This window comes from Kogia breviceps, chromosome 4, assembly GCF_026419965.1.
Source record: "Kogia breviceps isolate mKogBre1 chromosome 4, mKogBre1 haplotype 1, whole genome shotgun sequence".
Lineage (NCBI taxonomy): Eukaryota > Metazoa > Chordata > Mammalia > Artiodactyla > Physeteridae > Kogia > Kogia breviceps.
This window is the reverse complement of record NC_081313.1, coordinates 15,956,779-15,982,869: the sequence shown is the minus strand read 5'-3', so window position 1 is coordinate 15,982,869 and position 26,091 is coordinate 15,956,779. Positions and strand designations below refer to the sequence as shown.

At 35.6% G+C, this 26,091-nt stretch overlaps 1 protein-coding gene across 4 annotated transcripts in view; it reads left to right on the top strand.

The window, feature by feature from the left end:
• CDH18 (cadherin 18) overlaps nucleotides 1-26,091 on the top strand; it is a 497,768-nt gene that overhangs the window by 412,815 nt on the left and 58,862 nt on the right. For all 4 annotated transcript variants that reach the window (XM_067030818.1, XM_059061733.2, XM_067030819.1 and 1 more), the window contains one exon: nucleotides 10,293-10,429. In XM_067030818.1, the coding sequence (XP_066886919.1) occupies nucleotides 10,293-10,429 (137 nt within the window). The remainder of the gene's footprint in view (nucleotides 1-10,292; nucleotides 10,430-26,091) is intronic.

Genomic DNA, 26,091 nt, shown 5'->3' with positions numbered 1-26,091 from the left:
CAATGAAATGCCTTACTTAATTTTACTTAGGTATTAACAGGTTCTTCTTTATATTTGTTGAATGCCTGGTTAGTTTATTCATTCGCTTATGAGGCAAAGTCATACACCTATGCTATTCAGGTGGAATAAAAAGAGCTTTATTCTCATAAACTTTCCAAATGAAAGTTGACATGTGCATGGAGAAGGAAATTAAAAATAATTTAGTTTTCTGACAGATTTCTTTTTTTTAGAAATGGACAGCAGTTCATGCTATTTGTATGGAGACTTGTTCATTCAGTAGTAACCCTTATTCAGATCCCACTGTGTGCACATATTTTGCCAGAAGAAAAAGAAAGAGAAACAAAGAAATTTTTTTAAAAAAGCATTTACTATTTTTGAAGTGCCTCAACAAAATAGACCCAAGTTTTCCAAAAAAGTAAAAAAAGAGAAAACCATCCTATGAGACATTAAGACAAAAAACAGTTATCTACTGAGGCATATCACTTGATACTCAAGCATAAAATACTTTCATATATTACCTCATTTTATTGTCAAAACAAAATTATGATGTAGGTGGTATCTCCATTATGCTAACAAAGAAGGCTCAGAGAAGTGATACATTCCTTAAGGTCATAGGGCTAATAAATGGTTTTATCTGTGATGAACATCATGTTTACTTGGTTTCCAAGCCTGTGTTTATTCTCTTACTATTGATCCATGCCATTTTCACAGTATGATGGATCTATTTTTTTTTTTTTTTGGGGGGGGGGGTACGCGGGACTCTCACTGTTGTGGCCTCTTCCATTGTGGAGCACAGGCTCCGGATGCACAGGCTCAGCGGCCATGGCTCACAGGCCCAACTGCTCCGCGGCACGTGGGATCTTCCCAGACCGGGGCACGAACCCACGTCCCCTGCATCGGCAGGCAGACTCTCAACCACTGCGCCACCAGGGAAGCCCTGATGGATCTATTTTAGAAATCAATTTCCATAGAATTCATCTTTATGTAGTGAATGAATCAAGGCCAGGATCTACAGTTTATTATACACTTAGGAAAATAATGTAGGAGATGTTTTTCAGTGGCCTGAATAGGTTATTACCTCTATGATATCTGAAAATTGGGAAATTTGTTTAGAGTAAACCCTCCTTGGCATTCTTTTCATCTATTAATCTTTGAAAACTAACCTATGCAGAAGTGCACTGTGGGTTGAATTTTTCCCCACCAACCACCTCTAATCTCTCTCAAGTATTCTCTCGTTGGTTTAGTTGATGATATAATTGAATCAATATTCATTCCATATCAAAGAATATTTTATTTTAAAGTAAGTTATTCTACTCTAGTGTAACACCGTGTAGGGGTAGTAATGTTGACTGGGGCATTAATGTGGGAGTGAAGGAGGGAACTTCTGGCTGTATCCTACCTACAATCTCAACATGAAGACTCTCTCTTTCTTCCTCTCTTACTAGTCTAATACCAAAATAATAGTGGTCTGAAAAATGCCACCACACTTCACAAACCAGAGCTAAGATATCTCTGTCTCTCTCTCATCTGAAATTACTAAATTTTATATTTTCTAGATAATCTCTAATGCACATCTCTCCTGTTACTTATCCTTCAAGACTGATCACACCCATGTTTTCCCTGAAGACTAATTGCTTAGAATTTTACTCTGACCTCTGATTTTAAACTCTCTGAGCATCAATCAGTATTATCGTACAAACACTTCCTTTTTCTTTTTTGCCTACTTGTTTCCCTAACTGAATCATGTCTAAATAATTCTCAGGTCTTGCTATTTCTTCTCTTTTAAATATTTCTTTTTCCTTTCTTGTACTCCTTCAAATAACTATCTTTTGAATAAATGGGTAAAGCTTGAAATATTGTCTACTTTAAAAAAAGATCTTATAAATACTTCTTAATTTTTTAAACTTATTTTAGGGACAAGTAGTTTTTTGTTTTGTTTTGTTTTGTTTTTTAATGTGCTTGCATTTATTTATTTATTTATTTGTTTGTTTGTTTATTTATTTTTGGCCATGCCCCACAGCATGTGGGATCTTAGTTCCCTGACCAGGGATCAAACCTGCACCCCCTGCAGTGGAAGCTTGCTATCCTAACCACTGGACCACCAGGGAATTCCCAATATTTCTTAATTGGCTGTATTTATTTTTAATCTCTTGCACTATCTAGCTCTTTGATGTTGAATAAAATTCTCCATCGCCCTGTGCATCAGTTTTCTCCTCTATAAAGTGTCTATTAATAGTACCTATCTCATCCAGTTGCTCTGGGTATGTAATAAACTAATGTTTAGAACACATTTAAAGCACAATATAGTACACTGTAAGGGATCCATAAATGTTAGCCTTTATTATCTCATATCAGTTTGCTTTTGTAAATGACTTATAAATGTGTATGTGTTTCCTCCCATTCTAAAATATCATCTCTATATAGTCTTATGTTAAGGGGGAAAGTAGAATTTGAAGAATATCTTTAAACATCTTATCCAGTTATATACACTATAGCCTCAATTCACATTGGTTCATTTTTGATAGCTATGAACTAAGATATTTTAAAAAATTCTCAAAACTCTAATTCCTTAGGCTTCATAATCAATCCTGATTTAGAACCTAGGCAAATGGTTACTTTATTTTATATTTGCTGGATATATCTAAAAATGTCAAATAAACATTTGCAATAAACCTTAATATATATATATATATAAGTTCATGAAGTATTAAGATGTGTTTACTTTTTGAAGGTTTGTGAAGGAAATAAATGTATTTTATTACAAAAATATTTTGAAAACTTACCTACTGAGAATATTTTATCTATTTTTTTGATAAACAGTTTTATGGACCCATATAACTTCTTAATTTTAAATAATTAGCATTGAATCATTGTACATATAACCCTCCCCACCCCAAATAGTTTTGAATAGTTTCTTTCACATTTCTGTTTTCCCTTTTTCTGTGTTTTTATTACTATGGCTAGGCAGAAATCCAAGGGTACTTAAGCAGATCTATTTAGTTCTAGTTGAGTCGAAATTCAATTGCAATTCCATGAATAAGACTTTTCGGCTCAAAACATTGCCCTAATATCTAGCCCTTATGTTGCAGATTTCCCAAGAGAGTTAGATCACATAGAAAACTAAGAAGTAAATAACTTGAGTCTGAGCACACATGCCTCACATTATACCTACCATTTAAACATAGGTTGTATATTTTCCAAATTCAAATAAAAAAATATGTATTCTAAAAGTATTTAACCACAAGTACTAGCACTTAATGTTAGAAAGCTCTGTGTAAAGTGCCTAAGAGAGAGGGGATTGTTCTGATAAAGAGGGTGTATATTTTAAAACTCTTAATTTAGCTTATAAACAGAAGAAAACCTATTTTCTTCCAGACTGATGGCTGTGAAGTGATCAGATTTCTAAAATGAGGCATGTTCTTCTATATTACACAGGGTTGCATTGATAACAATGTAATCTGAGCTTTGCTGATAGTTGCTGCAGGAAACATTGAAGTTGAATAATATTTTTCAATTTTAGGTCCAACTTTAGAATACAGGAACCATTATTCTTAAACTACCCAAAAATGGAAAGTGTCTTGAAGACAGGTTACTTTAGATGATATAATAACCAGATTGCCAACTGATTACATTTTAAAGGATGTTATTCTTTTCGTGTGACAAGATTTCTCACATCTCCTTAGCAGTTCAGCCTTCATTGGCGCCAGGCCCCTGGGGAAGGATATTATGAGAGGGTTTTTTTGTGATATAAACTCAAGTCAAAGAAAGTAAATCATGTTTAGGATTCTCTATGTATAGTATCATGTCATCTGCAAACAGTGACAGCTTTACTTCTTCTTTTCTGATTTGGATTCCTTTTATTTATTTATTTTTTCTTCTCTGATTACTGTGTCTAAAACTTCCAAAACTATGTTGATTAAGAGTGATGAGAGTGGGCTACCTTGTCTTGTTCCTGATCTTAGTGGAAATGGTATCAGTTTTTCACCATTGAGGATGATGTTGGCAGTGGGTTTGTCATATATGGCCTTTATTATGTTGAGGTAAGTTCCCTCTATACCTACTTTCTTCAGGGTTTTTGTTGTTGAATTTTGTCGAAAGCTTTCTCTGCATCTATTGAAATGATCATATGGTTTTTCTCCTTCAATTTATTAATATGGTTTATCACGTTGATTGGTTTGAGTATATTGAAGAATCCTTTCATTCCTGGAATAAACCCCACTATATCATGGTGTATGATCCTTTTAATGTTCTGTTGGATTCTGTTTGCTAGTATTTTGTTGAGGATTTTTGCATCTATGTTCATTAGTGATATTGCCCTGTAGTTTTCTTTCTTTGTGACATCTTTGTCTGGTTTTGGTGTCAGGGTGATGGTGGCCTCATAGAATGAGTTTGGGAGTGTTCCTCCCTCTGCTATATTTTGGAAGAGTTTGAGGAGGATAGGTGTTAGCTCTTCTCTAAATGTTTGATAGAATTCGCCTGTGAAGCCATCTGGTCCTGGGCTTCTGTTCGTTGGAAGATATTTAATCACAGTTTCAATTTCAGTGCTTGTGGTCGGTCTGTTCATATTTTCTATTTCTTCCTGGTTCAGTCTCAGCAGGTTGTGCATTTCTAAGAATTTGTCCATTTCTTCCAGGTTGTCCATTTTATTGTCATAAAGTTGCTTGTAGTAATTTCTCATGATCCTTTGTATTTCTGCAGTGTCAGTTGTTACTTCTCCTTTTTCATTTCTAATTCTATATGATACTATGCATAGAGAATCCTAAAGATGCTACCAGAAAACTACTAGAGCTAATCAATGAATTTGGTAAAGGAGCAGGATACAAAATTAATGTATAGAAATCTCTGGCATTCCTATACACTAATGATGAAAAATCTGAAAGTGAAATTAAGAAAACACTCCTATTTACCATCACAACATAAAGAATAAAATATCTAGGTATAAACCTACCTAAGGAGACAAAAGACCTGTATGCAGAAAATTATAAGGCACTGATGAAAGAAATTAAAGATGATACAAATAGATGGAGAGATATACCATGTTCTTGGACTGTAAGAATCAACATTGTGAAAATGACTCTACTACCCAAAGCAATCTACAGATTCAATGCAATCCCTATCAAACTACCACTGGCATTTTTCACAGAACTAGAACAAAAAATTTCACAATTTGTATGGAAACACAGAAGAACCCGAATAGCCAAAGCAATCTTGAGAACGATAAAAGGAGCTGGAGGAATCAGGCTCCATGACTTTAGACTATACTACAAAGCTACAGTAATCAAGACAGTATGGTACTGGCACAAAAACAGAAATATAGATCAGTGGAACAAGTTAGAAAGCCCAGAGATAAACCCACACACATATGGTCACCTTATCTTTGATAAAGGATGCAAGAATATACAGTGGAGAAAAGACAACCTCTTCAATAAGTGGTGCTGGGAAAACTGGACAGGTACATGTAAAAGTGTGAGAATAGAACACTCCCTAACATCATACACAAAAATAAGCTCAAAATCGATTAAAGACCTAAATGTACGGCCAGAAACTATTAAACTTTGAGAGGAAAATATAGGCAGGACACTCTATGACGTAAATCACACAAGATCCTTTTTGACCCACCTCCTAGAGAAATGGAAATAAAAGCAAAAATAAACAAATGAGACCTAATGAAACTTAAAAGCTATTGCACAGCAAAGGAAACCATAAACAAGACCAACAGACAACTCTCAGAATGGGAGAAAATATTTGCAAATGAAGCAACTGACAAAGGATTAATCTCCAAAATTTACAACCAGCTCATGCAGCTCAATAACAACAAAAAAAATACAAACAACCCAATCCAAAAATGGGCAGAAGACCTAAATAGACATTTCTCCAAAGAAGATATACAGATTGCCAACAAACACATGAAAGAATGCTCAACATCATTAATCATTAGAGAAATGCAAATCAAAACTACAATGAGATATCATCACACACCAGTCAGAATGGCCATCATCAAAATATATAGAAACAATAAATGATGGAGAGGATGTGGAGAAAAGGGAACACTCTTGCACTGCTGGTGGGAATGCAAATTGATACAGCCACTATGGAGAACAGTATGGAGGTTCCTTTAAAAACTACAAATAGAACTACCATACAATCCAGCAGCAATCCCACTACTGGGCATATACCCTGAGAAAACCATAATTCAAAAATGGACATATACCATAATGTTCATTGCGGCTCTATTTACAATTGCCAGGAGATGGAAGCAACCTAAGTGTCCATCATTGGATGAATGGATAAAGAAGATGTGGCACATATATACAATGGAATATTACTCAGCCATAAAAGAAATAAAATTGAGTTATTTGTAGTGAGGTGGATGGACCTAGAGTCTGTCATACAGTGTGAAGTAAGTCAGAAAGAGAAAAACAAATACCATATGCTAACACATATATATGGAAACTAAGAAAAAAAAAAGGTCCTGAAGAACCTAGGGGCAAGACGGGAATAAAGACACAGACCTACTAGAGCATGGACTTGAGGACACGGGGAGGGGGAAGGGTAAGCTGTGACAAAGAGAGAGTGGCATGGACATATATACACTACCAATCGTAAAATAGATAGCTAGTGGGAAGCAGCCACATAGCACAGGGAGATCAGCTCGGTGCTTTGTGACGCCCTAGAGGGATGGGATAGGGAGTGTGGGAGGGAGGGAGATGCAAGAGGGAAGAGATATGGGAAGATATGTACATGTATAGCCCATTCACTTTGTTATAAAGCAGAAACTAACACACCATTGTAAAGCAATTATACTCCAATAAAGATGTTTAAAAAAAAAAAAAAGAAAGTAAATCAGTTTCAGTGCACCATGGCCTAATGCTTTGGGAAAGCCCAATGACATACCTCTTTACAACTATTCTGTATTGTCTGGATCGTGTGTCTCTTTGAATCAAATTTGCTTTGTACCCCTATCTTTTCTCATTTAAACTGATTTTGCATGTTGAATTTTCTTTAATTAACATGTATTTATTATTAGAACAATCGGTACACAAAATAACCAATTCCTTGTTTTTTTTTTTTTTTTTTTTGGTGGTACGCGGGCCTCTCACTGCTGTGGCCTCTCCCTCTGTGGAGCACAGGCTCCGGACGCGCAGGCCCAGCGCCCATGGCTCACGGGCCCTGCCGCTCCACGGCATGTGGGATCTTCATGGACCGGGGCACAAACCCGTGTCCCCTGCATCCGCAGGCAGATTCTCAACCACTGCGCCACCAGGGAAGCCCAATTCCTTGTTTTGATCATACAGTTTCAAGTGATGTCTTCTGTTTTTGTCAGGTGTTATTTTCACTAAATGAGCTCCTAGATTTCTTGGGATGCTCTATAACTTGGATCTGTGTGGTGCTATTAATATCTTCTGCTATGTTTCCACATGTGTGTCCAGAGGTTATTATGAGGTTTATACCTGAGCGATATGTTCTAGGTACCCTGTTAACACCGTATGCCTATGCAAGGCACAGGTTGTATTTCAGTTATGCTTATACTCTGTTTAGAAAGTATGATGAAGTTTGTAATATTTCCATCACCACAATCACCTATCTTCTGAGATTTTCCTCATGTTAAAATGGAGGAAGTGTCTCTGTTTCTTTCAGTGGAAATCCTTATATTTGTGCTCTGGAATGCAGCCTGTTCAGCTTCTCATGAATTTTCTCTTTTTAGATATTCTCTTTTTTTTTTTGGCTGCACCACATGGCATGTGGGATCTCAGTTCCCCGACCAGGGACCAAACCCTCACCCCCGTGTCAGAAGTGTGGAATCTTAACCACTGGATTGCCAGGGAAGCCTCCTTTTTTCCATCCCTCTTTCAAAATTATTATTTTGTTCAGCAAAGACAGTGACTCATATTTCCCATATCAGAAAAAACTTAATTTGTTGAACCCACTTCTCTGATGACATGACACCATTTTTCTCATCTTTACTTCAGGTACTGTTATCCAATAAAGTCTCAGAACTCATGGGCTTCCTATATTCACATTCAATATACTTTTGAATCCACTACAGTAAAACTTCAATCCTTTCATATTTTGTTGAAACTACTCTTTTCAAATTAACCGATGATGTCCATCCTGTCAAATCCAATTCAGCCTTTACTAACCACACTCAACTTAATAAAATTTACCTCAGCTGTCCACTTTGAACACTCCTTTCTTGACTTCTTTGCCTCCTCTCCCTCCCAGTTTTCCTTCTCCCCTGGGCTGTTCCTCTCCTTTGGCTGGTACCTTCTCCTATTCAGATGCTGGACTGCTTTAGAGTCAAAAGATTGGGTGCTGTACTGCTCAATCTTTCCCTCCTTTTCTGTTACAATTCTCTCCCAGATGAGATTGTTCCCATTATTTTACATTTAGGCTGATCTATCTCAAATTTACATTTCCTCTTCATTCATAAAGTACACTTGAACTCCACACCCATTTCTAATGTTCTTCTTTTTATTCCATATGTTTATTTAATTGATATCTAAGATATAACATGTCAAAACCATTGATTTCTCCCAAAGGGAATCTTTCCCCTAACTTTTTATCCAGCTCCATGAATGGTCTTATTAATTACATGCTAGATGAAATATACAGATACAACACAAAAATTGAGTCATTTGTAATTTCTTCTTTTTACCAATGCCACTATAACAAAAAGCTTTATAGGTTGTAGTCAATATATAGCACTATTTTATACACTTCATTTTCTTCTAATTTTTCCACTTCTGTCCATGATGACATCATTTCTTTTCTGAATTGTTTTTAAAATTCTACAATCCAAGATTCAAAGCAGCCACTGTCATTTTTCCAGAATGTAAATAGATCCGTTATTTCCTTTGTTAAAAATGTTTTCCCATTGATTTTATTAAAAATTTAAAATTCTTTACCATATGCTATAGGACTTGCTCATCCTACGCCCTAGCCATCCACTTCATTCATTCTGCCAGCTACATTGAAACACCTATCTGTTTTTAAACCAAGTCAAGCTTTTTCTTTAATTTGGATCTTTGCACTTTAGTTCCCTATATTCAGATACTCTGCCGCTTGCACTTTTCACATAATAGTTCATCCTTTTTTCTTCAGGTGTAGATGAAATGTCACTTAAGCTAAGATTAATGATGAGGGAAGAAGTATTAGAGGTTTGAGGAGAAAAAAAAAGCTCATTAAATTGTTTTAGCAATAGTTTGGAACATTTCTAGAACATATGATGATTGTTGACTATATTATTTATTCACATTTATGTTAATTAACTATTGCTGAATAATGTAGAACCCGAAAACTCAGGGTATAGGAAGAAGTCATGTATAACCATGGTGTATGTGTCTGTGAGTTAGCTGAGGATAAGCTGAACTAGGCTGGCTTCTCTTTGCCAAGTCCGCTCATCTCCAGGGCATTCATTCCTACATTTGCTCATTTACTAGGTAGCTCTACTCTAGGATGGGAAGCTGACAACTCTGCCCTTGGGGTTCATCTTTCTTCTGGGAACCAGTGGACTAGCCCTGGAATGTGCTTTCTACGGTAGTGGCAGAGCATAAGAGGAAACATTTAAAGTGTCATGAAATCTAGACCCAAATGTGGAACAGAACACCATCACTTTTAACTCATTCTATTGCCAAAGTAAGCTGGAGGCCAAACCTAATAGAAGAGAGCCCTACAAAGTTACATGAACTAGTGAGGGAAGAAGATTTGTGGCTGAGGATGCAAACTACTTCCTGTTTATTTTCTCCTTCTTTGACTAAACAAGGTGCTAGGTGACGGAGACACAATGGCCATTAATTAAAATGTTTTGTTTTTCATTTTGTATTTATCTTCAAACCTCAGCTATGATGAAATTCCAAGATTAATTAATCTTTGACATCTGTTACCCTAAAAACATTGTACATATAGCAATGAGAATTTTCATTAAAGGCTTAATTTTTTTCCCAGTGTACTATGGTCTTCACAGAGGCAGTATTTTGATCCTTCCCTTATTAATTACTGTGTTTTTTGCTATCTACTACCTACTATTCTATTCATGGAGTTTAGTGTTCTGTTTTTTAACTTTTTGAATTAGTAATTGAATTAAACTTTAATTAAGGACTGACAGGAAAATAATTGATATCATTTCTATGCAAATATAAAACAGGTGGGCAAATCTTAAGGGTCAAATATGGGAAGTAAAAATACACATTTCAATATTTGAGTATATTAGGTTTAATGCCTCCCTTGGTTCAATTTTCTTTTCTTCATTATAGCATCAAGTAAAAGAGTATCCAATTCTTTTTTTTCTCTAGATACTTCATCGACTACAATGCTGAAGATGACAGGTTTTTCAACATTGATGCCAACACTGGAACCATTAAGACTACCAAGGTTCTTGATAGAGAAGAAACTCCATGGTACAACATCACAGTTGCTGCTTCAGAAAATGGTAATTTTTTTTACATTATGTACCATAGGAAAGATGTCACTTATACATGAAGATTTATGCTGAGACTTTCTCTGGAGCAGGGCTTTCATGATTTCTATATTTTTATGCCATGATCGAGCAGAGTGCACAGAACGTAGTAGATACAATTACTCATTGTCAGATGCAGTGAATAAAGCTTTTACCTTTTTCTTTACTTTAATCCCCACATAGTGGTGGAAAATTAACATCACAGAACACTTAGTCTGCATCACTGAGTCAAAATATTTAGTTCTCTTCTTAATTGTGAAACTTGCTTTGTCATGTGCTTATGCCTTACTTAAGTAGAAGAAGAATACTACATATACAGTGGAGCAGTTTAGGAAAATAAAGAGAAGAAACGAAAAATCTAACATTTTACTTGAAAAATTGTATCAATATAACACCCTTCCTCAAGCTTCAATTAACAGAAATTTTATAGCAAAAGAATAGCTCTTGGAATTTCAACAGGCAGCTCTAAGTTCTTTTCAAGAGATGTACATGGTATACAACTGAGGAAGGCCATTGTTCCATCCTCATCCAGAACATTGCATTGTGCTAAACACCTAAGTTTTTTTTTAAAAAGCATAAATATCAACAATTATCTCTGAGTTCAAAAAGATGTACATAACTGTCTTCAAATGAAATTAGAATAAAGCTTTAGGAAAATGGACTACTGTCAAGAAAATGAAGTCTTTCTTTAAATGTTGAGAAATAAATGAAAGGTACAAATTGCCCCGTTTAGTATTATATATACTATACAAAAATTTAGTATAGTATACCCAGCTTACATATACATTTTAAAAGATTCCAACATACTCATGAGTGAACTATAAATATTAAAATTTAGGAATACTTCATCTTAGAAAATAAAGCTATGTAATATGAAATTATGCTCTCTCTTTTACCCTCAGAAGGTATAAGAAATTTTTAAAATATTAAAACTTCATTTAGAAATAATTTACATACCATACCATTCACCGTTTTAAGGTGTATAGTTTAATGAGATTTAGTAAATTCAGAGCTGTGCATCAATCACCACAATTGATTTTAGAATATGTTCATTATTTTAAAAAGAAATTCTGTCCCCCTTAATCATTACCCTCTACTCCCCCTTCCCCATGCCTCAACCCAAGAAGCAACTAATCTAGTTTTTGTTTCTATAGATGTCTTAGTCTGTTTAGGCTGCTATAACAAGATATCATAAACTGAGTGCTTTAAACAGCAAACATTTTTTTCTCACAGTTCTGGAGGCTAGAAATCCGAGATCAAGGGGCCAACAGATTTGGTGTCTGGTGAGAACCCACTTCCTGGTTCATAGATGGCTGTCTCCTAGTGGTGTACTCACATGGTAGCAAGGGCAAGGAATCTCTCTGGAGTCTCTTTTATAAGGGTACTAATCTCACTCATGAGTGGTGCACTCTGAATTTTGGGGAGACATAAACATTCAGTCTATAGCAATAGATTTGCCTTTTATTGGTATTTCATATAAAATAAGCAGTAACACATGGTCCTTTGTGACTGGCTTATTTCACTTAGCATGAGCATGATATTTTCAAAGTTCATTTACATTGTAGCATGTATCAGTATTTCCTTCTTTCTTATTGCTAAAAAAGATTCCATTATATGGATATACTACATTTTATTTATCCATTCATCATTTGATAGATGTTTGGGTTGCTTCCACTTTTTGCCTAATTTGAAGAATGCTGTTAAGAGCATTAATATGAATGTTTCTGTGTGGATGAATTTTCATTTCTTTGGGGTATATACCTAGGATTGGGATTGCGGGGTCATAAAGAAACTATTTTTAAAATTTTGATGAACGGCCAGACTGTTTTCCAAAGTGGCTAAATTTTACATTCACAACAACACGATATGGGGGTTCTGATTACTTTATATTATTACCAGTATTTATTATTACATACTGACTATAACCATTCAAGTGGGTGTGGGCTGATAGCTCATTGTGGTTTATGCTCTTTTTTAATGTCCTTTATCACAAATCAATAATTAAACTACTCCGGTCTTTTCTATTTCACCTGAATTTTTCATGTTTCGCATCTGAAAAATCAACTCAAGTGGTTTCCATTTAGATATTTTTTCAGCACAGTATTTCCCTTTGAAAATAAGCATTTTCAAAGGGAAATACTGTGCTGAAAATACTGTGCTGAAAATAAGCATTTTCAAAGGGAAATACTGTGCTGAAAAATTAGTTTTAAATGAGTGTTATAAAGAATACATGAGTGGGTTCATTTGTTATCATTCCGGTTAATTTTCATTTTCAAAATAACCAGACTAGGTCTAAATTTGCATGTTCTTAGTCACCCAAGGACAATAAAATAACTGTGAAATGATAAAGGCTAGTTTAAAATTAGTTTTAAAATAAAAGAATAAATGGATTGATATACTGAAGTAGATGTGATGGAGACATTGAAAAGCTTCCAAAAATATTGTGTAGTTCTTCTTGAGAACAGGTTCCATGTACAGAAGGAGGAAGGGAAGAATCCCTGGAGAGAATGATATTTGCTTGTCAGAAACAATAGGGAGTTATTTTAAAATAACATCAAGTTCAACTCCAGAGGTATTTTGATCAGAAGCCATACTTTAGATCACTTCTAAATGTCACCTCAGCCCAAATAATATTTGTATCAAGTAGAAGCTAATTTATAAATATACATGAGTTCAAGTATATTATGAAAATTATATTATTTGCAAGTATTACTAAAGGAAATGTTCATTTTTACTAAAGTAACATCTTAAATATATACTTACTATGTTCTTTTTCTTTTCTTTCCTTTTTTTTTCTTTAACTACCTGCTAGTATTTCATATGGGAGATGAGTTAATACACATCTACTAAGTAAAACAGTACAGTAAAGTGTAACATCCTGAATTTTATAGATGGTAATAAAGAAGCCTTAGAGACTCCTCAGTGAGCACTACTAAAATATAATTTAATCCTAATCATAAACAGGTATGTAGAAAGAATGAGCACTAGTTAAGATTTTATAGCCATTTTGGGAGACTGTGTCTGGAAAAGCTCACATTCACTTACTGATTGCTTGGCCTAAGTGCCTATTAAATAGAGTTGGGAGCCCTTCTGCGTACAATGGTTTGTAAGCATTTATTTTAACATGAGCCATATCATCAGAGTATTTTCTATTTTGGATATTTTTTCAACAGGATCTTTTTAAAGGCTTTATTTTTTTTAGTGCAGTTTTAGGTTCACAGCAAAATTGAGAGGAATGGACGGAGACTTCCCATATATTCTCCGCACCCACATATGCTTAGCTTTCTCTGCTATCAACATTCCCCCACAAGAGTGATACATTTGTTACAGTTGATGAACCTACATTGACACATCATAATCAACCAATGTTTATAGTTTAATTTAGGGTTAACTCCTTATTCTGTGGCTTTGGATAAATGTATAATGGCATAAACCCATCAATATAATATCATACAGAGTAATTTGAATGCACTAAAAATCTTCAGTGCTCCACCTCTTCATGTCTCCCCCATCCCTACCCCTGGTAACCACTGATCTTTTTATTGGCTCCATAGTTTTACCTTTTCCAGAATGTCCTGTAGTTGAAATCATACAGTATGTAGAGCTTCAGGTTGCTTTCTTTCACTTAGTAATATGGCTTGAAGGTTCCTCTATGTCTTTTTATGTCTTGATGGCTCATTTCTTTTTGTACTCAATAATATTCCATTGTCAGCATGTACCAGAGTTTATCCATTCATCGTCTGAAGATGAATTCATCTTGGTTGATTCCAAGTTTTGGCAATGATGAAATAAAGCTGCTGTAAACATCCATGTGTAGGTTTTTGTATGGCCAGAAATTTTCAGCTCCTTTGGTAAATACAAAATGTGCACTCCTTGGATCATATGGTAAAAGTATGTTTAGTTTTATAAGAGATTGACAAAATGTCTTATGAAACAGCTGTGCCATTTTGAATAGCCACCAGATATGAATGAATAAGAGTTCCCATTGCTCCACATCCTAACCAGCATTTGGTATTGTCAGTCTTCCCTGGATTTGGGCCACTCATAGATATGTAGTAGTATCTTGCTTTAATTTGCACTTTCCTGATGATGTATATGTGAAGCATGTTTTCATATACTTATTTGCCATGTGTATGTTTTCTTTGGTGAAGTATCTATTAAGGTCTTTGGCCCATTTTTTCATCAGGTTGTTTGTTTTCTTAACGTTTAATTTTGACTCCTTTGCATGTTTTGTGTAACTAATTTATTAGATGTGTCTTTTGCAAATATTTTATCCCAGTATGTGTCTTATCTTCTCATTCTATTGACATTGTCTTTCAAGAGCAGAAATGGGATTTTCTAAAACCTTAATGTAACAGTTTTGAGGAGACTGTTGTTCTATGGAATTAAAATTAGAAGTTAGTGTTTTAAAATACTTGTTTAGCCTACCTAGGGGTTAAGAGAAGAGAAATTCTCCTTCTCTGGGCAGATGAAGCAATGCACCAGGATTTAAAAGAAAATAAGAGCAAAGCACCTCTGTGCAAAAGAAAACAAAAACAAAATATTGGTCCTTCCTTCAGGTGAACAGGCCTCCTGCTAGAGGACCAGTGTGAAAGCTGAGGGTGTCACAGCTGAAGTGGGCATCCTTTGAGCATTCAGGTGGGGCTCAGATGCAATGCAGCTGTTAATTACATGATGTTTGGCTCTGCCTTTTTTCATCCTTTGGTTCTAGGTCAAAGTGATTTTTCAGCTGCCCAGTCATGCAGGAAAGGCGGGTCTGGTGTGTGATATCTTTTACTGCTGCAGCTAAACATAACTAGCAGCTATTTGCACTTGTATGGTGTGCTTTACAGACATGTCAGCCTAACAAAAATTTTTGTGAAATAGAGAAGACAGATATTTTCTCATTTTATAAGAGAAAGGAAAGTGAGACTCACACAAAATATGCATCTAAATATTTTGGTTCCTAGATCTGTGCTTATTCTAATATGACCCTCTGTGACAGCTGATGTCCATTGAACCCAAGTACTGGTCAGGTATTTTTAACTGATTGAGGTTTATTCTATTATTTTAAAAATTCATTCTGAGACATAAGATTATTTTCACAATTTTAAAGAATACACTAATAATCAGATAAATTCAATATGTGTCTTTGGTCAGGGAAGTAGAAAGTGGTGTCTTATTTTCACATATCACAGTTCTGGTGGAAGGGTACTTTCTCAATAAATACCTGTGGAACATTTATGTTACATGTAACAATGTAATCCATAATGGAGCTGTTTGGTAACTTCTATTACTTTTCTATTAATAGGTAACAAATAATCATATGATTTCTGTAGGTCAGAAGTCCAGGAGTGTTCAACTGAGTTCTCTGCTTTAAATCTGGAAAGACTGAAATCATGTCAGCTGGGCTGGGCTCTTACCTGAAGGCTCCAGGGAAGAATCTGATTTCACACTCATTTTCCTTGTTGGCAGAATCCACTTTCTTGAGGATGTAGGTGTGAGGGCTCCATTTTTTTTCTGGTTGTTAGCTGAGGCAGTTATCTCCTCTTAGAAGCTGTCTGCATTCCTTTACCTTCTTCAAACAAGCAACAGTGTGTCAAATCCTTCTTATGCTTGAATCTATTTAATTTTCTCTTCTGCTACCAACTGGAGAAAGTCTCTGCTTTCAGCGGTTTTCACTCAACTGGGTCAGGCCCACCCAAATAATCTTTGTGTTTTAAGGTCACCTGACTTGGGACTTTAATTACACCTGCAAAATTCCTTCACAACAGTACCCAGATTAGTGTTTAGTTGAATAACCAAGGACAGAAATCATGTGCTGGCACCTTTAGAATTCTACCTACCATAACCCTAAAATACCTGTAAAATTTGAGGGTATTATTTTATTATAGGATAATAAATATTCTTTCGAACTTATATGTCATCACTTGCTTTTCCTTTTATATGACTCCTTAGTAAAATAATAGAACTAGTAGGCACTCAATAAGTAGTTCTTAATATATTTTTCAAGTGACTAGCTCTCATCTCCCTCAATTTCCATGTTAATGTCTCAGCTCAGGATAATGTATAGTTTTATTCTAAGTGCTTCTCAGAAACTGCCAGTGTGTTCATCACTTCCCAATAGCTAAACCAATGAGTACTTTTCATATCTTATCTCCCCTGATTTCTTTGTGGTGTTTGACTATATTAATCATCCTCTTTCCTCTTGGAATGTTCTACTTCCTTGGCTACCATTCCAGTACTTTGGTATGGTATACTTTTATCATCTTGGTCCTAAAGTATACCTTAACTAACTCACTCAGAATATATTAATAAATGATACTTGCTAGGTCGTGTAGTATTTTAGGCACTAATGATATTGAGGTTATTATTTTGTCTTTGAGGAATTTAAGAGTCTAATGCAAAAGACAAGTTAAGCAAATAATTGCATTATGGATAAGTACTGTGGTGATAAATTTTCTTTTTTTTTTAATTCTTAAATTTAATTTAATTTTTTTTTATACAGCAGGTTCTTATTAGTTATCCACTTTATACATATTAGTGTATATATGTCAATACCAATCTCTCAATTCATCCCCCCCTCCCCCCCGCCGCTTTCCCTCCTTGGTGTCCATATGTTTGTTCTCTACATCTGTGTCTCAATTTCTGCCCTGCAAACCGGTTCATCTGTACCATTTTTCTAGGTTCCACATATATGCGTTAATATACAATATTTGTTTTTCTCTTTCTGACTTACTTTGCTCTATATGACAGCTTCTAGATTCATCCACGTCTCTGCCAATGACCCAATTTCGTTACTTTTTATGACTGAGTAATATTCCATTGTATATATGTACCATGTCTTCTTTATTTATTTGTCTATCGATGGGCATTTAGTTTGCTTCTGTGACCTGGCTATTGTAAATAATGCTGTAATGAACATTGGGGTGCATGTGTCTTTTTGGATTATGGTTTTCTCTGGGTATATGCCCAGTAGTGGGGATTGCTGGGTCATATGGTAATTCTATCTTTAGTTTATTAAGGAACCTCCATACTGTTCTCCATAGTGGCTGTATCAATTTACATTCCCACCAACAGTGCAAGAGGGTTCTCTTTTCTCCACACCCTCTCCAGCATTTGTTTTTTGTAGATTTTCTGATAAGGCCCATTCTAACTGGTGTGAGGTGATACCTCATTGTAGTTTTGATTTACATTTCTCTAATAATTAGTGATGTTGAGCATATTTTCATGTGCCTCTTGGCCATCTCTATGTCTTCTTTGTAGAAATGTCTATTTAGTTCTTTGACCTATTTTTGGATTGGTTGTTTGTTGTCTTGATAATGAGTTGCATGAGTTGCTTGTATGTTTTGGAGATTAATCCTTTATCTGTTGATTCATTTGCAAATATTTTCTCCCATTCTGAGGGCTGTCTTTTCATCTTGTTTGTAGTTTCCTTTGCTTTGCAAAATCTTTTAAGTTTCATTAGGTCCCGTTTGTTTATTTTTGGTTTTATTTCCATTACTCTAGGGAGTGGATCAAAAAAGATCTTGCTGTGATTTATGTCAAAGAGTGTTTTCCTCTAGGAGTTTTATAGTATCTGCTCTTACATTTAGGTCTCTAATCCATTTTGAGTTTATTTTTACGGATGGTGTTAGGGAGTGTTCTAATTTCATTCCTTTACATGTAGCTGTCCAGTTTTCCCAACACCACTTATTGAAGAGACTGTCTTTTCTCCATTGTATATCCTTGCCTCTTTTGTCATAGATTAGTTGACCATATTTGTGTGGGTTTATCTCTGGGCTTTCTATCCTGTTCCATTGATCTATATTTCTGTTTTTGTGCCAGTACCATATAGTCTTGATTACTGTAGCTTTGTAGTATTGTCTGAAGTCAGGGAGTCTGATTCCTCCAACTCTGTTTTTTTCCCTCAAGACTGCTTTGGCTATTCAGGGTCTTTTGTGTCTCCATACAAATTTTAAGATATTTTCTTCTAGTTCTGTAAAAAATGCCATTGGTAATTTGATAGGGATTGCATTGAATCTGTAGATTGCTTTGGGTAGTATAGTCATTTTCACAATATTGATTCTTCCAATCCAAGACCATGCTATGTCTCTCAATCTGTTTGTATCATCTTTAATTTCTTTCATCAGTGTCTTAGAGTTTTCTGCATACAGGTCTTTTGTCTCCATAGACAGGTTTATTCCTAGGTATTTTATTCTTTTTGTTGTAATGGTAAATGGGAGTGTTTCCTTAATTTCTCTTTCAGATTTTTCATCATTAGTGTATAGGAATGCAAGATTTTGGTGCATTAATTTTGTATCCTGAAACTTTACCAGATTCATTGATTAGCTCTAGTAGTTTCCTGGTAGCATTTTTAGGATTCTCTATGTTTAGTATCATGTCATCTGCAAACAGTGACAGTTTTACTTCTTATTTTCCAATTCGTATTCCTTTTACTTCTTTTTCTTCTCTGATTGCCGCGGCTAGGACTTCCAAAACTATATTGAATAATAGTGGTGAGAGTGGACATCCTTGTCTTGTTCCTGATCTTAGAGGAGATGCTTTCAGTTTTTCACCATTGAGAACGATGTTTGCTGTGGGTTTGTCATATATTTCCTTTATTATGTTGAGGTAGGTTCCCTCTATGCCCACTTTCTGGAGAGTTTTTGTCATAAATGGGTGTTGAATTTTGTCAAAAGCTTTTTCTGCATCTACTGAGATGATCATATCGTTTTTATTATTAAATTTGTTAATATGGTGTATCACATCGATTGATTTGCGTATATTGAAGAATCCTTGCATCCCTGGGATAAATCCCACTTGATCATGGTGTATGATCCTTTTAATGTGTTATTGGACTCTGTCTGCTAGTATTTCATTGAGGATTTTTGCATCTGTATTCATCAGTGATATTTTTCTATAATTTTCTTTTTATTGTAGTATCTTTGTCTGGTTTTGGTATCAGGGTGATGTTGGCCTCATAGAATGAGTTTGGGACTGTTCTTTCCTCTGCAATCTTTTAGAAGAGTTTGAGTAGAATGGGTATTAACTCTTCTCTAAATGTTTGATAGAATTCGCCTGTGAAGCCACCTGGCCCTGGACTTTTGTTTTTTGAAGATTTTTAACCACAGTTTCAATTTCATTACTTGTGATTGGTCTGTTCATATTTTCTATTTCTTCCTGGTTCAGTCTTGGAAGGTTCTGCATTTCTAAGAATTTGTCCATTTCTTCCAGGTTGTCCATTTTATTGGCATAGAGTTGCAAGTAGTAACCTCTTAGGATGCTTTGTATTTCTGCAGTGTCTGTTGTAACTTCTTTTTCATTTCTAATTTTATTGATATGAGTGCTCTCCCTCTTTTCCTTGATGAGTCTGGCTAATGGTTTATCAATTTTGTTTATCTTCTCAAAGAACCAGCTTTTACTTTTATTGATCTTTGCTATTGTTTTCTTTGTTCCTATTTCATTTATTTCTGCTCTGATATTTATGATTTGTTTCCTTCTGCTAACTTTGGGTTTTGTTTGTTTTTTCTCTAGTTCCTTTAGGTATAAGGTTAGATTGTTTATTTGAGATTTTTCTTGTTTCTTGAGGTAGGCTTATATTGCTATAAACTTCCCTGTTAGAACTGTGTTTGCTGCATCCAGTAGGTTTTGGATCATCATGTTTTCATTGTCATTTGTCTGTAGGTATTTTTTGATTTCCTCTTTGCTTTCTTCAGTTATCTCTTGGTTATTTTGTAAAGTATTATTTAGCTTCCATGTGTTTGTGTTTTTTACGTTTTATTCCCTGTAATTCATTTCTATTCTCAAAGCTTTCTGGTCAGAAAAGATGCTGGATATGATTTCAGTTTACTGAGGCTTGATTTGTGATCCAAGTTGTGATCTATCCTGGAGAATGTTCCATGCGCACTTGAGAAGAAAGTGTAATCTGCTGTTTTTGGATGGAATGTGCTATAAATATCAATTAAATCTATCTGGTCTATTGTGTCAATTAAAGCTTGTGTTTCCTTATTAATTTTCTGTTTGGGTGATCTGTCCCTTGGTGTAAGTGAGGTGTTAAAGTCCCCCACTATTATTGTGTTACTGTCGATTTCCTCTTTTATAGCTGTTTGCAGTTGCCTTATGTATTGAAGTGCTCCTACGTTGGGTGCATATATATTTATAATTGTTATATCTTCTTCTTGGATTGATCATTATGTAGTGTCCTTCCTTGTCTCTTGGAACATTCTTTTTTTTAAAGTCTATTTTATCTGATATGAGTATTTCGACTCCAGCTTTCTTTTGATTTCCATTTTCATGGAATATCATTTTCCATCTCCTCACTTTCAGTTTGTATGTGTCCCTAGGTCTGAAATGGGTCTCTTGTAGACAGCATATATATAGGTCTTATTTTTGTATCCATTCAGCAAGCCTGTGTCTTTTGGTTGGAGCATTTAATCCATTCACATTTAAGGTAATTATCGATATGTATGTTCCTGTTACCATTTTCTTAATTGTTATGAGTTTGTTTTTGTAGGTCTTTTTCTTCTCTTGTGTTTCCCACTTAGAGAACTCCCTTTAGCATTTGTTGTAGAGGTGGTTTGGTGGTGCTGAATTCTCTTAGATTTTGCTTGTCTGTAAAGCTTTTGATTTTTCCATCGAATCTGAATGAAATCATTGATAGGTAGAATAATCTTGGTTGTAGTTTCTTCCCTTTCATCACTTTAAATATGTCATACCACTCCCTTCTGGCTTGTAGGGTTTCTGCTGAGAAATCAGCTGTTAACCTTATGGGAGTTCCCATGTATGTTATTTGTCATTTTTCCCTTGCTGCTTTCAATAATTTTTCTTTGTCTTTAATTTTTGCCAGTTTGATTACTATGTGTCTCAGTGTGTTTCTCCTTGGGTTTATCCTGCCTGTGACTCTGTGCTTCCTGGACTTGGGTGGCTATTTCCTTTCCCATGTTAGGGAAGTTTTCAACTATAATCTCTTCAAATATTTTCTTGGGTCATTTCTCTCTTTCTTCTCCCTCTGGGACCCCTATAATGTGAATGTTGTGTTTAATGTTTTCCCAGAGGTCTCTTAGGCTGTCTTCATTTCTTTTCATTCTTTTTTATTTATTCTGTTTCACAGCAGTAAATCCCACCATTCTGTCTTCCAGGTCACTTATCCATTTTTCTGCCTCAGTTATTCTGCTATCGATTCCTTCTAGTGTATTTTTCATTTCAGTTGTTTTATTGTTCATCTCTGTTTGTTTGTTCTTTAATTGTTCTAGGTCTTTGTTAAACATTTCTTGCATCTTCCTGATCTTTGACTCCATCTTTTTTCTGAGGTCCTGGATCATCTTCACTATCATTATTGTAATTTTTTTTTTTCTGGAATGTTGCCTAGCTCTACTTCATTTAGTTGTTTTTCTGGGGTTTTGTCTTGTTCCTTCATCTGGTACATAGTCCTCTTCCTTTTTACTTTGTGTATCTTTCTCTGAATGTGGTTTTCATTCCACAGGCTGCAGGATTGTAGTTCTTCTTGCTTCCGCTGTCTGTCCTCTGGTGGATGAGGCTAAGCGGCTTGTGGAAGTTTCCTGATGGGAAGGACTGGTGATGGGTAGAGCTGGGTGTTGCTCTCGTGGGCAGAGCTCAGTAAAACTTTAATCTGCTTGTCTGCTGATGGGTGGGGCTGGGTTCCCTCCATGTTGGTTGTTTGGCCTGAGGTGAGCCAACACTGGAGCCTACCTGGCTCTTTGGTGGGGCTAATGGTGGACTCTGGGAAGGCTCACACCAAGGAGTACTGCCCAGAATTTCTGCTGCCAGTGTCCTTTTCCTCACGGTGAGACACAGCCACCCCCCGCCTCTACAGGAGACCCCCCAACACTAGCAGGTAGGTCTGGTTCAGTCTCCTATGGGTCATTGCTCCTTCTCCTGGGTCCCAGTGCACACAATACTTTGTGTGTGCCCTCTAGGAGTGGAGTCTTTGTTTCCCCCAGTCCTGTCGAAGTCCTGCAATCAAATCCCTGTAGCCTTCAAAGTCTGATTCTCTAGGAATTCCTGCTCCCGTTGCCAGACCCCCAGGTTGGGAAGCCTGATGTGGGGCTCAGAACCTTCACTTCAGTGGGTGCACTTCTGTGGTATAAGTGTTCTCTGGTTTGTAAGCCACACATGCAGCAGTTATGGGATTTGATTATATTTGTGAATGTGCCCCTCCTACTGTCTCATTGTGGCTTCTCCTTTGTCTTTGGATGTTGGATATCTTTTTCGGTGAGTTCCAGTGTCTTTCTGTCAATGATTGTTCAGCAGTTAGTTGTGATTGCAATGCTCTTGCAAGAGGGAGTTGTAGTGATAAATCTTTTAGGGACTAGAGAAACATGAAAACATGGTGACTTAATCTCTCTAAGAGGACCAGTGAAGATTTCATAGGGTGGATAATTCATGGAGTCAGCCTTGAGATTCGTAAAGATTAGCCTGCATTCTGCTGTCAACTGTACCTGCATTATTCAGGGTGCTACAGAGAAACAGAACCAATAGGATTCAGAATCAATAAAGTGATTCATTTTGAGGAATGGGCTTATGTTGGCTTCTACAGTTATGGAGGCTGACAAGTCTAAACTCCTCAGATCCCATGTCCTAGGGTATGTCTTAAGGCCAGAACCAGGGAGAGCCAATGCCTCAAAGGCCATCAGGCAAGAGAATTCTCTCTTATTTGAAGGAGGATCAGCCTTTGGTTCTATTCAGGTGTTCAGCTGACTGTATAACACCCACTCACATAATGGAGAACAATCTGCTTTACTCAGTCTCACAATTTAAATATTAATCTTATCTAGATACAGGCTCACAAAAACACACAGAATAATGTTTGACCAAATATCTGGGACCCCCATGAATTAGAAACTGGTTGTGGCCCAGTGTCCTGGGTTTTATCAGGCCCTGCAGGTGATTCTCATTCATTCTAACGTTTGAAAAAACACTGACCTATGTGATTCTAATGTAAATTAAGTTTAAGAACCATTGTTTATAATAACAATTTGATTTATGTCATAGTTCCATGTAGTGCTACTGCCATGGGCATGCATACATGTGCAAGCACACACACATACACACAGTCACTCACACACATACACATGTCCTGTTTGCCTAAGAAATAAACTTTATATGCAACATATGTGGTTTTTCTTTATGATATTTGGCCCTCTGTTCTCAGCTTAATCCTCTGAAAAATGTATATCACGCTTTTAGTCACAGACCTTCAAACAGGCCACATTCTTTAAATAATTTTATAATCCTTTCATCTCTCAAAGCCCTCTTCTCATTTTCTTCTGCTTTACAAACAGCTATTTTCTTTCAAGAACTATTTCAAGTATCACAACATCTGTGAAATTTTTCTCAACTTCTCAGGCAAACTTTACAGCTCCTTCCCTCTGTACTCTAACTTTATGTGGGCCTTAGAAAAATACTCATCACTTACTAGTCTTGAATATAGCACTTATCCCATTTTATTGTTGTATTTTTCACCTTTACCACATTGTGAACATCTCAAGTCTAAGAATCAGGTCTATTTTGTCTTTGTTTATCAGAGTATTCCCAAATTCTTCATAAATTTCCTGACATATAGAACCGGGGTAATAAAATTTTGTTGAATTCATGAATATTCTTTGCCCTCATTTCTCCACCCACCTTAATTACCCAACAACTTCATTATTCACTACACATTGCAATGATCACTGTATATTTCCCATTTTACCTAAAATATTCGATTTCTCCTTGTTCTATGCACTGAATGTGAGAATGTATTCTATCTGATCAATACACCAAAATGGGACTCTCTTTCATTAATTGCCTGCATGACAGTTGTACTTCCAAAGGAGTCAAAGTCAAAGAGATGCTTTTTTATTCATACTTCTAATGAGTCCAAAAGGTTCTGCTGTCTCCAGAGTTCACAGTTTAAGCAACAATAACAACAACTGCATGTCATAGATACGAAGATTTGCCTCAGCTCCCTGTTTCATTCTTTCTCTCAGATTATATGCATAATTCAAGTCCAGAAACCAATGTGTACATGTTCTTTATTCATTGAATCTTTCTCATTTTTCCCCCTCAGTTCTCATGCAAACATATTCAAAGATTAGGATCCACAAATTTCAAATTTAGTCCAATTTTTAACTGCCGGCAATGGAAATTAAATTTAGATTTTATGAACTCATTCCTTGTTGCCTTTTAATCTGAAATTAATTTTTGTTAGCAGCTGCAGCTAGCAATATAAAACCCTATTACTGAAGAGTGGGTGGTTTTAAGTCCCTTTGGCTTCTACACATTCTTTTGTTATTGTCAGTGTGCTTATTTTGATATATAAAATTTGTCTTCCACAATGTGTTCATATTAGCAATTTCCCTAGCACACAAAGGTTCCTAATGGTCCCTTTTCCCTTGGCACACAAAGGGAATAATACACAAAGAAACTGGCATTGCTTTAACCAATGATGAAAAGTGATACAATAAAATACTTTTCTGAAATTTTTATTTATACATGCATGGGTCACTGTATTAGTTACCTATAGCCATATGACAGATTACTCCAAAATATCAAAAAATAATTCAATTTGGTCTAAGATTTTAAATAAATTTATTGGTTCATTTACCTGCAAATTTCATAGGTGAATCGGGCTTCAGGCTTACTTAGATCAGGTATCTATCTCCATTTCTCTGTGATTTTTCCATTTCTGTATTTCTTTTTATCTCATATTTTGCTTTAATGTTGCTATATTATAGTAACAAGCAACTAGTACTATGTTAACTGTTAGTATATTAACAGGATGAATGCCACCTTAAGGTGGGATACACTCAACCTCATTCACACCCAGGATGAGATAAGTTGTCACTTTGGATAACCATTAAAAACATTGCTCCAATTAAGTCATTTATGAACTAACCTCCATTCACTGTCTTTAAAAATAATATTTAATACGTGAAATGTGCCCACAATTTAATTACTTAGTGTAGCGAAATGTATGGGATTGTCCACATTGGCTCAGAACCTTCGAGGTTCATATTTTTATCTTCACTTGCAGTCAGTTCCATTCAAAACTCTTGGATTCTACACACGAGGAGGAGTTTAATCAGACAATTATAATATCTAATACATTCTATTTTTGTCATTGTTTACCCAATATGTCAATACATTGAGGGATTACTAATTGCACTATCCCAATCTCAGTATCAAATTCTAAAAGAATTAGAACACATTTGTTTATTCAAAAGAAACTCAAGTAACTCAAGCAATTATATACAGTCCTGCTAAATATGTATTTTATCGTTTTCCTCTCTCTACAATTTTTCAATACTTTTTCAAATTTCCTTACATGCATCAGATAATCTTGCTTCTCCAGTGACATAAAATAAGACCGGTCAGAAAAAAAGTGTCCACATTTTCCTTCTCTCATATCTACCAACCTAACTAGTACTGTGGACAATAATCCCCATAAATCTGACTTTTGTCAGGTTGCTGTGAATGAACTCTTCATGCCATGCTTATGGCCATCCCGCTATGTGTGCCCTGAATCCTGTCCTTCATTGCTCACTCTGAGACATTGCACCATTAATAATTTCTCCTCTTTTCTGTATTTTTATTTTTCCTTATCTGGTACATAATTCCCCTGTCCTCAAAAACAGGCTTTATTTTCTATCTGAAAAGAAAATCAACTCAAGCAA